The 15045-nt window shown below is 42.1% G+C and overlaps 1 protein-coding gene across 1 annotated transcript in view; it reads right to left on the reverse strand.

Moving 5' to 3' along the window:
* Window positions 1-1960, reverse strand: part of NAMPT (nicotinamide phosphoribosyltransferase) — a 29859-nt gene extending 27899 nt beyond the window's left edge. The window contains exon 1 of the mRNA XM_056846960.1: window positions 1889-1960. Coding sequence (XP_056702938.1) covers window positions 1889-1948 — 60 coding nt within the window. The 5' untranslated portion in view covers window positions 1949-1960. The remainder of the gene's footprint in view (window positions 1-1888) is intronic.
* Window positions 1961-15045: the final 13085 nt, after the last annotated feature.

Consider the following 15045-nt stretch of genomic DNA (forward strand, 5'->3'; position numbering starts at 1 on the left):
CATTTCTGGTTTCAAGCTTTTCAACACCAACAATTGTGTAAGGGAATTAAACTTTGGAGACCGCTAGAGCAAGATACTGTAATTATAATACAACAATTTAAACAATTTAAGTTTTAATAAAGTACACATTAGAAGACAGTGAGAACCCAAAAGGCAGCAACAGCCAAATCCTCTGCAATTTTTTTTAATTATCACGGGAATTTTATCTCCAGTTTAAACTCATTAATATAAACTAATATAAAATTTAATTTATTTGATCCCCTAGTGTGGTAAACAGTATTTTTAAAAAGAGCCCAAGTCTGTTGTCCAAGTTCAACAGAAACTGCAAAAGATGAGAAATACTGTTTCCTAGCCAGTGCGGAGTAGCGGTTTGTGCTGAAGTAGGACCAAGGTCCAAATCCCTGCTTGCTATGAAATTTACTGGATGACCTTGGAGCCAGTCATATCTCTCAGCCTAACCTACCTCACAGGGTAGTTGTGAGGAAAACAGGAAGAAGAAAGAACCATATAGGCTGCCCTAAGCTCCTTGAAGGGTGGGATAAAATGCACTAAATAAAACAGCATTAAGTGTTCTTTGTTTAACTGTAGTAAAGCTCTCTATAGGTGAGGAGACCGAACCTATTCTATTGACAAAGATCCACAACCATGCTTGCTTTGGGAACAGTACAATATTTACCAGTTAGAAATCTGGCTTGATTTGAGGACAAATAAATTTTAAACAATTTAGACAGATCTTTCCTTTAACACTGGCATTCCCGTTTTCTACCACCTGTCAAGTAAAGATAGTACCTTTGCATTAGCCTACTAGCTGAATGAAGCACCATTTCTAAGACCCACCCCCAACTTCATCCAGTGAGAATTAGCATAGAGAAAGAGGGAAAAAAGAATAAAGGGCATAAAGGCTGAGGTGCTGAGCCAGCTCCTCCTAGTCACAGGGTTCACTTTCGATATTGCCCAGTCCCCCGCCCTCTCTTTTTTCTTATTAGTAGAAACTTTACAGCATGAGGGCAGCGACTTGGGTCCATAAGATCCCTTGCCCATTCTTCACCTCCGGCAGCACACGTGCACGCTGAAACCCTAATTTCTACCTTTGTCTCCAATTGTGAAGAGACGAAATGAGATGAGGGGGGGAGGGGAGATCAGGCGCCAGAACAAGTCAAGAGTTTCGCTTTCCTCCCCTTCTCCGCCACACACACACACACCTCCAATCATGGCGGGAGGGGAGCGGATTCCCATCGACACCCCACCCCCATCCCAATCACCTTTCTTTTCCAAGGTAGCAAACGTTACAGGAAAACGCAATCGGAAGCGACCCCTTCCACGATCCCCAAAGGGTCTTACTGCCCAGCAAAAGCGTGGTTAGGATCAGAGTCTTGCAGCGGAGAGGCGACACAAAAGACCGAGGTGCGTCTTTTCGACTCCCGCCCCCATTTAAAAAAAGAAGAAGAAGTGCGCGGCGGCGGCAGAAGCTCCCCGCTTGCCAGGCGAGGAAGAGCCTCTGCTCCCATCAGGTGCACGGGCTACAAGGGCAAGCGGGCCTACCCTTCCCCTCCGCCCTCTTTTGGCAGGTCCCTTAATGCAGGCATGGCCTGCGAGCCATCGCACACGTAGTCCCAGGCGCCATGCAGGTCCTCGATGCCTGAAACGGGGGGGGGGGTGGAAGAGAAGCATGGTGCGGGGGGGGGAGAAGGACTAAGGAGTGGGGAGCGGGATGGAGGAGACCACGACTGGCGGGGATTAAAGGGGAGGATGGAGAAGAAGCCTCCGATGCACGCCGCGACCACAGCCCATCGTCAGGGCTCTGGACGTCCGCCTGCCCTCCCCCCCCCCGCCGCTTGATCACCCCCCTTTCTTCCCGCCCGTCTCCCCATAGGCTTCACCCCCCAACCTTGTAGGAGTCGGTCGCCAGGAGAATGTTGAACTCCGCTCCCGCCGCCGCACTTTCCATGGCGCCTGAGGAGAGGGGAGGAGGGCACGAGAGCCCCGGCCGCCAGGAGGAGGAGGAGAGAGAGAGAGACGCGCCGCCGGCAGTGGCCTTAGCCTTTCTCCCTCCGCTTTCTATCCTCAGTTGCCCGCTGCCAGGCGGCCGAGAGGCGGGGCCAGGACGTCACGGAGAACTGTCCCCGTCCCCGCTCTTCATTGGACGCCGTTCCCCCCATAGGGGGAGTGGGCGGGTCAGGCGGTGAGGTCAGTGGGAGGAGGGATCGGTGTGTCCGTCAATTGGCCCGCATCCGACGGCGAAGGGGAGGGGAAATGAGAAAGACGGCCAGTGACGTCACGAGGCTGGTCTCCTCTGCCGGTGCGCGAGTCCCCAAAGGGACAAAAAAAGGGGGGGGGAGCGGAGCTGAGGAGTTGACGTCACAGGGATTGACGCCTTATTATTTTTTTTCTTCTCTCTGGTTGGTCGCGATGGTTTGGCAAAAAGGTGGGGAGGAAACGCGGCAGGGAGCGGGATGGCCGCGGAGGAATGAAGCGCGCGTGGCGGAGGGGGGCCCTCCCTCCCTCCCTCCCTCCCTCCCTCGAGCTCCAGTTTCGTTTCTTCAGCGCCGCGGCCTTGAGGGAAATGGGAAATGAAGCTGGAGCGCGAAAGAGCTTTGCTAGCGCCAAGGGCGCGTGACGGAGGAATTTGCACGTGTGCTAAGTGTAGGTGGTGGTGACCCTGAGAACGGCGATGCGCGCGTGCGCAGCCTTTAAGCGTGTTAATTCAGAAGTCCTGCAGGGTTCGGTGATATTTTAGTCCCTTGTGTTTAGTCCCGGTGGTATTTAGTCCTCTTTCCATATCTGCCTTCATGAAGGAGAATGAGGTGTCGGGCTACACCGCTTCAGACTTAGCGCGTGTAAGCAGGAGTCACATTTTGACTTCCTCCATGTAAAAACTTAGTGCAAACTAAAAATGAACCTATAAGGTGGAAAAGGGGCTACCTATCTAACTGGGCCTTCCCTCAGGCCTGACCTACCCATGTAGCTCAGTGAGGGGGTAACGACAAGTCGCTTCCGATTTATGGCGACCCTATGAATTAATAACTTACAAAACGTCCTAACATAACAGCCTTGCTCAGGTCTTGCAAATTGAGATGGGTACCCAAAAGGTTGGGTGAAATAAGACCTAAATAAAACAATGAAATATATTTATTATAAAGCACGTATTAAAATAAGAGTTTTGGTTTATAATGAGGTGCACGTTCAATGTTATGCCAGCCTGGTTTTAAATATCAATCCTGTATTTGTTGCCATATGGGCTTGTTTTTAATATATGCATAAGCACTTCATAATAACTACATTTCATTGTTTTATTTAGGTCTTGTTTTACCCAAACATGTGGGTACCCAACTTTGTTTTTTGTTTGGCTCTTTCCCCCCTCTATTTCGTCTTGCAAATTGAGAACCATGGCTTCCTTAATAGAGTCAGTCTCTCTCATATTGGGTCTTTTCCTTCAACTTTTCCTAACATTATTGTCTTTTCCAGTGAGTCTTGACCTCTCATGATGTGACCAAAGTACAAAGCCTCAGTTTAGTCATTTTAGCTTCTAGGGAGAGTTTAGGCTTGATTTGATCTAGAGCCCCCTGATTTGTCTTTTTTGGCAGTCCATGGTATCCGTAAAGCTCTTATCCAACACCACATTTCAAATGAATCAACTTTCTTCCTGTCAGCTTTTTTCATTGACCAGCTTTCATGCCTGTACATAGTAATAGAGAATATTACAGTGTGAACTACTTTGATCGTAGTCCCTGGTGACACATCCTTATACTTAAGGATCTTTTTTAGCTCCAACGTGACTGCCCTCTCCAGTCTTAAATCTTCTGATTTCTTGGCTGCAGACTCACTTCAGTTCATGATGGAGCCAAGGGATAGGAAATCATTTCAATTTCTTCATCGTCAGCCTTAAACTTGTATAATCCCCCTGTAGTCATTACTTTTGTCTTTTTTATGTTCTGCTGTAATCCTGCTTTGGCACTTTCTGCTTTAACCTTCAGCAGTAGTCATTTCAAGTTTTCACTATTTTCTGCCAGTAATATGGTGTCATCTCAATATCTCAAATTGCTAATGTCCTTTCTTCCAATTTTTACTCCACCTTCATCTAAATCTAATCAATCCTTCCTGATATGTTCTCCATATAGATTGAAAAGATAAAATACATCCTTGTCTGACACCTTTGCCAATTGGAAACCATTCTGTTTTTCCACATTTTGCCGAACAGTAGATTCTTGTCCAGAGTACAGATTGCGTACAAAACAATCAAATGTTGTGGCACACCTATTTCCTTTAAAACCAACAATAGCTTTTCATGATCCAAATAGTCAAAAGCTTTGCTGTAATCTATGAAACTCAAGCTGCTTTTCTTCTGAAAATCTCTCGTATGCTCCAGTAACCAATATAAATTTGCCATATGATCTCTAGTGTCTCCTCCTTTTCTGAATCCAGCTTGAACACCTGGCATTTCTCGTTCCATGTATGGTAACAGTCTTTGTTGTAAGATTTTGAGCATTACTTTACTCCTGTGCGAAATTAATGCAATCATCCAATACTTGCTGTAGCCTTTGACATCTCCTTTTTTGGGAATTGGAAAGTAGATTAAGCATGTGGGCCATTGCTTTGTTTTCCGTATTTTTGATGTCTTCTTGTTAAGATTTTGTTAGACTGTTTCTGTGAGTTGTAATAGCTTGATTGATATCCCATCTACTCCTGGTGATTGATTCCTCCCAATTTCTGTGAGTGCAGCTTTTATTTCACTTTCTAAGGTTCTTCAAAATATTCTTGGAAGGAATCGGTCATCCTTTCATCTCTTCTGTATGGTTCTTTGGTGTATTGTTCCCATCTTTTCTTTATTTTGCCCCTTTCAGTTAATGCATTCCATGTTGATCTTTCAGCATGTCTAACCATGCTTTAAATTTCCCTTTGATTTCTTAGATCTTGTGGAACAGATTTCTTTTTCTTCCTTATTTGTTGTTCCCTTCTATTTTTTTTGTTCTGATTATTATAATAGTTCTTTGTCTCTATGTGCCAGTCTCTGCAACTACAGATTTAGTCTTCTGATTCTATTTCTGTCACTTTTTGCTTCTTGTCCATCTTTAGCAATTTTAAGAGTTTCATCAATTATACATTGAGGCTTTTCATTTCTTTTGGCTACAGGAATAGTCTTTGCACATTCGTCCTTGATAATATATCTTGTTTCAACCTGAAGTTGTTTTGAACTAAGTATGAGATGATCAGAAGTGATTTACCATTGCCTTCTGGTCAGTACTAACTAGGGTTAGCTGAAGTGGCACTGCCATGGTCTACGAAGTATCTTCACTCACTAGTGCTACTGCCCAGTGGCTACCCTTCAATGATTCCTCTGCCCCCCCCCCACTGGATCTGTCTATTCTCTTCTGCTGTGTTAGTGTTTCATTTATTTAGAAAATTCATATGATGACTTGCTGGAGGCAGCTCACCAAGGAAATGCAACACTGACATAATACAAGTTAAAGAATTATTAGTAATAAAACAAGACAGCATAAAAAACAGAACAACATTCAGCAGCCTGATATACTCACAAAATGGCCCTTTGACTAGAAGCAGATCATAAAAACATCTTAAAAGTTGGAACCCTCCTCAGTTAAAAGTCTGGGTTAAAAAAATGTTTTGGCCTAGTGCGTGAAGGCGAGGAGAGCAAGTGCCAGGTGAGCCTCCAAAAGAGGGCACATTTTATAGAATGGTATTCATGTGGGGAACTTGGAAAATGTGATCCCTCCCCCTGCAGTCTGAAATGGTGACCGCGCATTTTGCCCCCTCCTTGTGCCCTCTGCACTTGCATGTGTAGGTTAGGCCTAAGGGCCCAGTAAGTTCAGTGGATCTTGGTGGATAGCTGTGCCCAAGCATGCACCCTTAGCATAGGAATTACTTGCTGGTGGGCTGGCATTCTGCTACACTTAAGTGGAAATATATCAATCTTCATTTTCAAAGGATTTTCTTCAGAAGGGCAAGGCTTGATGGGGTTGCTTTCTGTTCTCTTACTATTCAAGATACTAATTGAGTGATTGTTGGTGTGCACCATCTGTGAAGCTGGTCACAGTATGTTCTCTCTGCATACTTATTCCAATGGATCTGACCTTTTGTACCTTGTACTTCATCTTTCTCCACCAGTGATACTAATTCAGTGGCTTGGGAGTCACATGTGGCTAATTGACATGCCATTATGGCTCTTCTGAGCACCCTTCTCCAATGTGACTCCTGTCCCATGTTTCAGGAAAGTGGGCAAGGCCCTCGCCTTTGTGGCTGGCAGGTGGTTCCCACAAGATACAAGGGGGGGGGGAGTTTTTTTCCTCCAAGGCAGAAGGCTGAAAGGTAACAGTAGATAAATATTTTAGACTGCAAGTGAAAGCGCATACAGCTGAACCTCTATAAAAAGAATCCACAAAGAAAACTAGATGTCAGAGGAAAGGGTTCTAGTTTAGCCATCTCCCTGATATTCTGGTTTTCTAGATTCAGGAAATGTGTTTCTCTGGAAAAACAGTCATGTGAGCCTTGGCCTGTAGTGGCAACAATGATGAAACAGATGTGTCACCTTGTCTGCTGTTTTGAGAACAAGGCCAGATCATGGTTTTTAAGTGTCATTTTCATGGAAACTATGGTTTCAGTGGTATACACATCGGGAGCAATTCCTAAGCAGGTCTACTCAGAAGTATGTCTTATGTTATTCAGTGGGTCTTCCTTCCTTCCAGGAAAGTGTCCTTAGGATGAACACATGAAGCTGCCTTATACTGAATCAGACCCTTGGTCCATCAAAGTCAGTTTTGTCTACTCAGACCGGCAGTGGCTCTCCAAGGTCTCAGGCAGAGGTCTTTTCTTCATATACTTGCCTAGTATACTTCATATACTGGAGATGCCGGGGATTGAACCTGGGACCTTCCGCATGCCAAGCAGATGCTCTACCACTGAGCTACAGCCCTTCCCCACAGCCATACACACATATTGGTGTACATGCAGACTGACCTTGTTCACTATTGCTTCTGGTCCCATATGTTTTTTTTAAAAAACGTTCATACAGTTGTGCCCCAGAGGGGAATGTGGGATCAGAATGCATAAACAGTAATCCCTCTTTACAGTCTTAGCTGTTACACCACAGTTCTTGTGTCAGACGCCAAAAGTGGGAGTAACCAGGCTTTATCCTCTACACCTCAAGCCAAGGAGATCTGGGATAAAGACTGATAGAGAGGTGTATTCTAAACAAAGAGAGCCAGTGTGGTGTAGAGGTTAGAGTATTTGAATAAGGTTTGTGAGACCCTTTGAATCCCCAATCTGCCATGGAAGCTTACTGGGTGACCTTGGGGCAGTCAGTCTCTCTCAGCCTAACTCGGTTGATGTTGTGAGGATACAATGGAGGAGTAGAGAACAATACTGTAAGCTACCTGGAGCCCTCATGGGGGAGAAAAGTAAAATATCAGTATCAGAATAAATAAAAAATAAAGTATACACGGGGAGGTGGAACCACCAAATTAAAAGAAACAAACATGTAAACTATTATTTATCCCATTGGGTTATATAAAACCAAACTATAATGTACAAATTCAGAACATCCATGGTTTGTTCCTAAATTGTGAAGAAAATCCAGCAACGTAGTCAGTTGATTCTGTTAATATTTATACTGTTTTTGCCATATATTGGTGAGTGAATATGAGCAAAACTAGCCAGGACTGACTTGCCCTGACAGGGAGGTATTTCATAGCCTGTAGAAATCTTTAAAAGTTGTGATGGATACAAGGAAATTAAACCACTGCAGAGCTTCAGATGAATGCCAGAGTCCAATTCTTCAAATCAGTTACAGCGGTATAATCTAGCCTTTTCCTCTATTGAAAGCCAAGTAAATTCCTCAGAGATGTTAAACATCCTTCAAAGATTGTGTTACCAAGATTAACTGACCTACCAGAGTGGGTGCAGCGGGCACTTTTATTTGCTACATTAGGAAGCTGCTTAAGGCTGTCCTGTTCCAGAGGGCATTTGGTGTAGGGCAAATTATTTTTAGACTGTTTTTAACTAAGTGTACTGGCTTTTAACTGTGTTTTGTTCTTTTCAGCTGCCTTGAGATTTTGAAGATATGATGGGGTATGAATATTTTAAATGAAGGTAATTTATGTTATTATTTTGCTGTTGAGAGACTTAACAGTAGGGTCAAGTTTAAAAGCCTGTACCAAAGCCAAGCTACAAACAAACATTTTATATCATTCCCCATTTAGGTTCCCTGTATAAGGTTCCAGAGCAATTTTGTACAGGATCAGTATTTTTGTGAGGGGAGAATGCCTTATGGTATAACAGACTGATGGCAGATACATTCTTTGTTTGTTGCAAACTCCCATTTTTCTCTCTGTTAAGTACAACAGCTGTTCTTTTCATCCTATGGCATGATGCAGTTTTCAATAGCTTTATTATTTCAAATGCTTTATTGATCACCATCAAGTGCTGGGGCCATTTTGTACTGTCCAAAGATGTATCAATTATATAAAAAAGCAAAAAGTATATAATTACAAGAAACAGTCATACAGCTATCTGCTGTCATAACCAACAAATGATACATAGATGCCTGTTCAAAGTATCACTTTATAAAGTGAGATGATTGGCAGTGCTTGGCTATATTAGTTCATTAACCAACAGAGTACAATACATACTAAGTTTTAAAAGGTCCTTTTCCCCAATGGGGCAAGGCTGAACAGTACTGCATCCTACTGCTAGGGAGTCCCAAATACTGGCTGACAACAGCCGTATTAAAATCCTGCATTTTTAATTTTAATTGTGCACCTTTGCTTATATATTATTCATAGATTTTGTGCTGAGTTTTCTAGCTGATATATTATTTAGCCTATCTATCTGCACTTGGGGGTTATCTATTTATATGGTGGATCTCTGTATAGGACAGTAACCAACAGGAATTAGATTTTGTTACTTCAGGCTCTCTTCCAGTCATTTGGATTTGTAGGTTCTGCAACCTAAGATGTCACAAGGGATTTAAATGTCCAAAGTAATTTTATCCTAGTTGTCTTTTAAGAAGAACTTTTTGGAGTTGGTGTCAGAGAGGCGAATGAAACATAACCAGGAAAGAAGGATGTACAGCTTCCAAATACAGCTTTAAAGAGGAAGGGTGTAGTAGTGTATGCCTTGGGTGTAGAAGGTACCATATTCAATCACTGTTTAAAAGATATTGGCTAGAAATACCTGGAGAGCTGCTCCCAGTTAGATCGGACTGTCCTGCACTAGACGGACCAATGATCTGACTTGGTGTAAGGCTCTTCATATATGTTCTCATAATCCTTGTTTGCAATTAAGGATTGGAGGGGTCTTTGAAATGCTGAAAATCATGAAGTATACGTGGGGACCTGCAAGAAACTTGTTGGGAAGAGGAAATCCAATCCACCTCAAAGTCACTTCACCCATTGTTTTCATTTCCAGATTTTTTTTTTGCAAACCAAGGGGCTGTCTCAAGTTTGTAGAAAAATCCATGGTTTTGTTCTGTCTGTTTTTTTATCTCAATTTTTGGTTACGTTCAGAATTATAATGGAAAACAGAACCATGGTTTGCCATGAAGTTAGCCCAGTAGAAGCAGGCCCTACAGTAACTTTAGTACTTTGTGGGGACCGAACAATAACAGTGGACAACCAAATGTTTGGAGGCTATTTCATGAGCCAGCATGGTGTAGGTGAGCCAGCATGGTGTAGTGGTTAAAAGCTGTGGTTGGAGTGGTGGAGTCTGATCTGGAGAACCGGGTTTGATTCCCCACTCCTCCACATGAGTGGCGGAGGCTAATCTGGTGAACTGGATATGTTTCCCTACTCCTGCACATGAAGCCAGCTGGGTGACCTTGGGCAAGTTACAGCTCTGTTAGAGCTCTCTCAGCCCCACCTACCTCACAGGGTGTCTGTTGTGGGGAGGGGAAGGAAGGTGATTGTAAGCCGGTTTGAGTCTCCCTTAAGTGGTAGAGAAAGTCGGCATATAAAAACAAACTCTTCCTCCTCCTCCTCCTCCTCCTCCTCCTCAGTCTTTAAGAATAATTGAAATTTTCCAATTTCAAGAAAGTCAGGCTAGAAAAGAGTTTCAGAATTGATCTGCCTTCTTGATATAAGTAAGAAGAGACTGGTAGAATTTTCCAAGCGCTTCAAGAAATGCATTTGGATCTAGCACAGCTATATCCCCGATTCTACCACACTCAGGTTGAAGTTACCAGTAATTTTTAAAAGGCTTAAATTAATAAGAATAATGACATGTACTTATAACTTGTTCTCTCATCTGAAAACAACAGTGTGTGAATTGAATATTAAATTCACATGGAAAGAATTATGACAGTCTCACATTATGTTAGTCACCTATTATTTATTTATTTATTTTTGTATTTCTACCCCGCCCTCCCCCGGCCAGGCCAGGCTATTATGGTGTTAACAGTAGGTGCAAACTCTGTTACAGTGTCATGTGAAATGTTTTTTTACATGTATCACATTTCTTTAATGCTAACTCCAAAAAGGCTATAACATTAAAACGTGTAGATTTTTCTTGTCACGTTCTGGGGGGAAATTAGGTGTTTCTGTGACTAGTGTAACAAGCACCACTACTTATAAATCTAATTGGAATAGGCTCATTTGATTTCATTCTGAACATAACATTATTTTCTGGTTTACTAAATGAGAAAATGGCTGTCTGTCACCAGGCAACCCCTACCTAAACACATTCAACAGATATCTACAAACTTGCACAAAGTACAATGAGATGCATCTTCTAATCTCCTGAGAGTTTCTGATCAATGGAGAAACAACTTGTGTGCATGGATTTCATGTAACTCACATTCAGCGTAAATAGCAGATAGCTTTGAGCCAGAGCAATGGCTAAGAGGGACAAAGACCCTCCATTCAAAATGGGAAAATCCACAGTGGATAATGGCTGCTACCACATTCGGCTACAAGAAAACTGAAATAGGTACCTTCAGACAACACTTAAATTTCCCATTAAAGATCCAACCACACCTGTGTCAGTAAGCAATATCTACTATTACACTTACTTGGATGTAAGCCCTATTCTGCAAAGGTTCTCCTCATCCTGCAATTTCTTTTTGTCTGTTGGTTTCAGACAGCACAATCACATGCAGAGTTACTCCAGTCTAAGTCCAATGTAATGAATGGGCTTAGACTGGAGTAACTCTTTTTAAGATTGCACTGAGAGTATTTAATTATTTTCTTCTTGGGAGCCCATCTGAATCAAGTGTTAATAATCAGTTCTTTGGGGCAGGTGGTAGTGTTTCTCAATTGCAGGCAAAGCTGATCACAATAGTGATATTATGATTAAAATGCTTTTAAAATCTGGGGCTGCAAAGCAAAAATCTAGCCCCCAGAAAACAAGAGCTGAACATTAACTATAAATGTCATGGCTGGTGACAAGTGACTGTACAGGAAGTAATACTTCAGCTGAGATGAACTGGAAAGGAGAATTTTTTAAAAGGGAAATTAGATCTAGGAAGACTCCATAGCATTTTGCTACTCTACCTGTGCACACCTAATACTGCAATTCTGTTTTATATTTAACAATCACTGCCGAATGGCTCTGAAAAAGGATGGGAAAACAAGTACAGAAAATGCTGGAATGATTTGCCTGTAGTGGTGTCTGGATTCTCTTAAAACTGAGTGAATGAATAATAGCAGTTCCAAAGCAGGGGCTAGTATAATCTGTATCAAAATGTCTGCTTGCTCTTTTAGGCATGACTCTTGGCATGGCTGCTGCTCCAGAAATACAATTCAGTACACAGTTAAACATGCTTAAGAACTAATTCACAGTGGATGTTCATTACATGATTGAAGTTTTGTTAGTGTATGAGTGAGCTCTTAAAGATGAAAACATTTTGCTTTTGTATAATCTCAGATACAAAGGACACAATCTAATCACAGCCAATCATTTTTCATTTCCATTGAGACTGCAAGTAATTCACTGTGACAGGATTGTGCCCAGTAATTTTCCACCTGAGTTAATTTACACCTACCTGAAGTAGAATTTCTTATTGAAATTATTGAATTGCTGTATGTTTAACAGTACACTGGATTGAATCAAACTTTTTGAAATTCAGATTTGGAAAAAAGGTTGACTTCATTCCTTCAGCTGTTTGCATTGTAATTTATTGTATTATCTGAAAATATCTCGGAACAGAATTGCTTTCTTAATCATGGTTTCCATTGACTTTTCAATAGTTTAACAGTGCATAGTAATACTAAAACATGCTTAAGGTAGTTCAGCTGCTATTACAGCCAATCAGTGCAGTCCTTAGAACACTTTCCTGGGAGTAAGCCCCATACCTGAGTAGAATTCTGAGTAAACCTGCTTAAGATTGCACTCTTACTCACTGAATTTGGCAGTATATACACTATCCGTGCATTCCTGAGCCACTTCGGCGGCCAGGACAAAAGGCCTTTGGAGGCCAGCAGAGGTGGCGTATCTCCTTTTAGGTGGCATATCTCCTGTGCAACCCTATGTGGGTTGCACGGATTTTTGCCTCCGGGCAGAGGTTTCGGCCCTGCCACTGCGTTGCCTCCTAAGCCTGGCACAGGCATTCCCCTCAGGAATGCACGGTATGTATTAAGTACTTAAATGATTACAACAACATTAGTTATTTAGATTTTCATATTATTTTCATTGTTGTTTGTTGATATGGAAAATTTATATTTAAAAACCAATAAAATTTTCCAAAAAAAAAGGAATGCACAGTATGCCTTTCTGTGGGCATCCACAGTGGAAAGTGATCATAAACAAAGCCACCCCCACCCCCCCAAAAAAGAGCATCAACCTTTGAAAGGACAATTATCTTTTTATTTGATCAGGTGGTACCTTGCCAATGAAACCTTAATCCATGTTCTTCAAGTACTACTGTAATATGAATGAAATTACAATTAATCTCTCATTTTAGAACTTTTCTTGGTTTCAGGGCTTTATGAGGTTACAAGTTTTCATTACCTTTCTGATATTGCATAGAAGTTAACTGGTTCTTGCAAATGGGTTCCACCTTGAACTACATTAATTAAGCATGACAGATTAAATAGAAGAATGTACTAACATGTGCTTGGAGAATTAAATATTGAACCAGAAAGGTTTTTTTCTGTCTAGCTTTTAGCACACATCCTTTCTTCTTTCTGTGCAAAGGGTGATATTTGCCTACTTCAACTCTATAGCACTATTTCTTTTCAGTAAGGATGGGACTATGGCTGATCCATCCACATTTTTGCACTCTTAGACTTCATCTTGTGCAAGAATTCCATATTTTCTGGGTTTAGCAGCAACACTTCTCGTCTTGAAATCAGGTTCTCTTTAAGCCCCGTTGACCAAACATCTGGCAAATGTTAGATTCAACTGTGTTAAGTTTGACTCTCTCTCTCTCTGTGATACCAAGAGAAACCCTGTAATACTTGGCTCGTCTTCTAATGCAAAAAAGGCTTTGAAAGATTCCAACTAAGTAGAAGTTTTGCAATTCGTTTTGCATCAGAAAGGCAGGGGGGTAAAGTTCGCTACTCAAGGATGGTTTGTGACTACATACCAGTTTTAGATGGTCTTCATCAGCAAGGCAGACTCCACTTCTTTCTGTCCTGCATGATCTTATGCAGATGCTTCTGTCAACTAGCCTTAACACCTTACGCATGCTCCAAGACTGGTTTTGCTCTCACCATAAGTTCCTGTAACCAGCAGCACCATAGATACCTGGGCATAGAAACGAACATTGGTTCTTGTAGGTTATCTGGGCTGTGTAACCGTGGTCTTGGTATTTTCTTTCCTGACGTTTTGCCAGCAGCTGTGGCAGGCATCTTCATCTTGTAACCCATGTATGTAATTTATAATTAAGTTTAGTTGCTGTACCAGAAGCCTGGAGAGTAGCAAGTGTTACACCAATTTTTAAAACGGTTCAGAAGGGAACCAGGAAATTACAGGCCAGTTAGCCTAACATCTGTCTCAGGCAAATTAGTAGAAACTATAATAAAAGGTAGAATTAGCCACATACAGGGAAAAAGCCTGCTGAGGGAAAATCAGCATGGCTTCTGCAAAGGGAAGTCCTGCTTCACCAACCTTTAGGATTTCTTTGAGAAAGTGAACAAGCACGTAGACAAAACATGTAGACAAGGGTAACCCAGTAGTCATTATAAACTCTTTCAAAAGGCTTTTGACAGGTACCTCACCAAATACTCCTGAGTTTACTTGGGATAAGAGGGCAGTGTTTTCCTATGAAATCAATTAGATGATAGGAAGCAAAGAGTAGGAATAAATGGACAGCTCACACAGGAGGGAAGTAAGCTGTGGGGTCCCACAGGGATTGGTATTGTGGTCAGTACTATTTAATTTGTTCATTTATGATCTGGAACTAGGGATGAGTAGTGTAGTGGCCATATTTGCAGATGTCACAGAAATATTCAGGATGGTGAAAACCAAGGGTGACTGTGAAAAGCTCCACAAATTGGGTGAGTGGGCAACAACCTGGCAAATGAAGTTCAGTGTTAGTAAGTTTAAGGTGATGCACACTGGAACAAAAAAAACCCACTTCAAGTATAGGCCAGTGGGGTCTGAATTGGCTGAGGCTGAGAGGAAAAAAGATGTTGGGGTCGTAGGAGATAGTTCAATGAGAGTGTCAACCCAGTGTGCTGCTGCAATGAAAAAGGCAAACTCTGCATTGGTGCTTATTAGGAAAGGGATTGAAAATAAAACAGCTGATACTATAATGCCTCTTTATAGATCCATGATGCGGCCTCACTTGGAATACTGTGTGCAGTTTTGGTCACCGTTATCTCAAAAAGCACATTGCAGAGCTGGAAAAAAGTACAGAAGAGGGCAACCAACATGATTAGGGAATTGGAGCACCTTCCCTATGAGGTAAGGCTGAAGAGTTTGCAACGACGGGGGGGGGGCATGATAGAGGTTTATAAAATTATGCACAGGGTGGAGAGTTCACAAAGAGAACTTTTCTCCCTCACCCAAAATACTGGAACTCGAGAGCATCCAATGAAGCTGATGGGCAGTAGATTCAGGGTGGACAAAAGGAAATACCACATTTGTATCCCTTGT

Source organism: Euleptes europaea, chromosome 3, assembly GCF_029931775.1.
Source record: "Euleptes europaea isolate rEulEur1 chromosome 3, rEulEur1.hap1, whole genome shotgun sequence".
In the NCBI taxonomy this organism is placed as follows: domain Eukaryota; kingdom Metazoa; phylum Chordata; class Lepidosauria; order Squamata; family Sphaerodactylidae; genus Euleptes; species Euleptes europaea.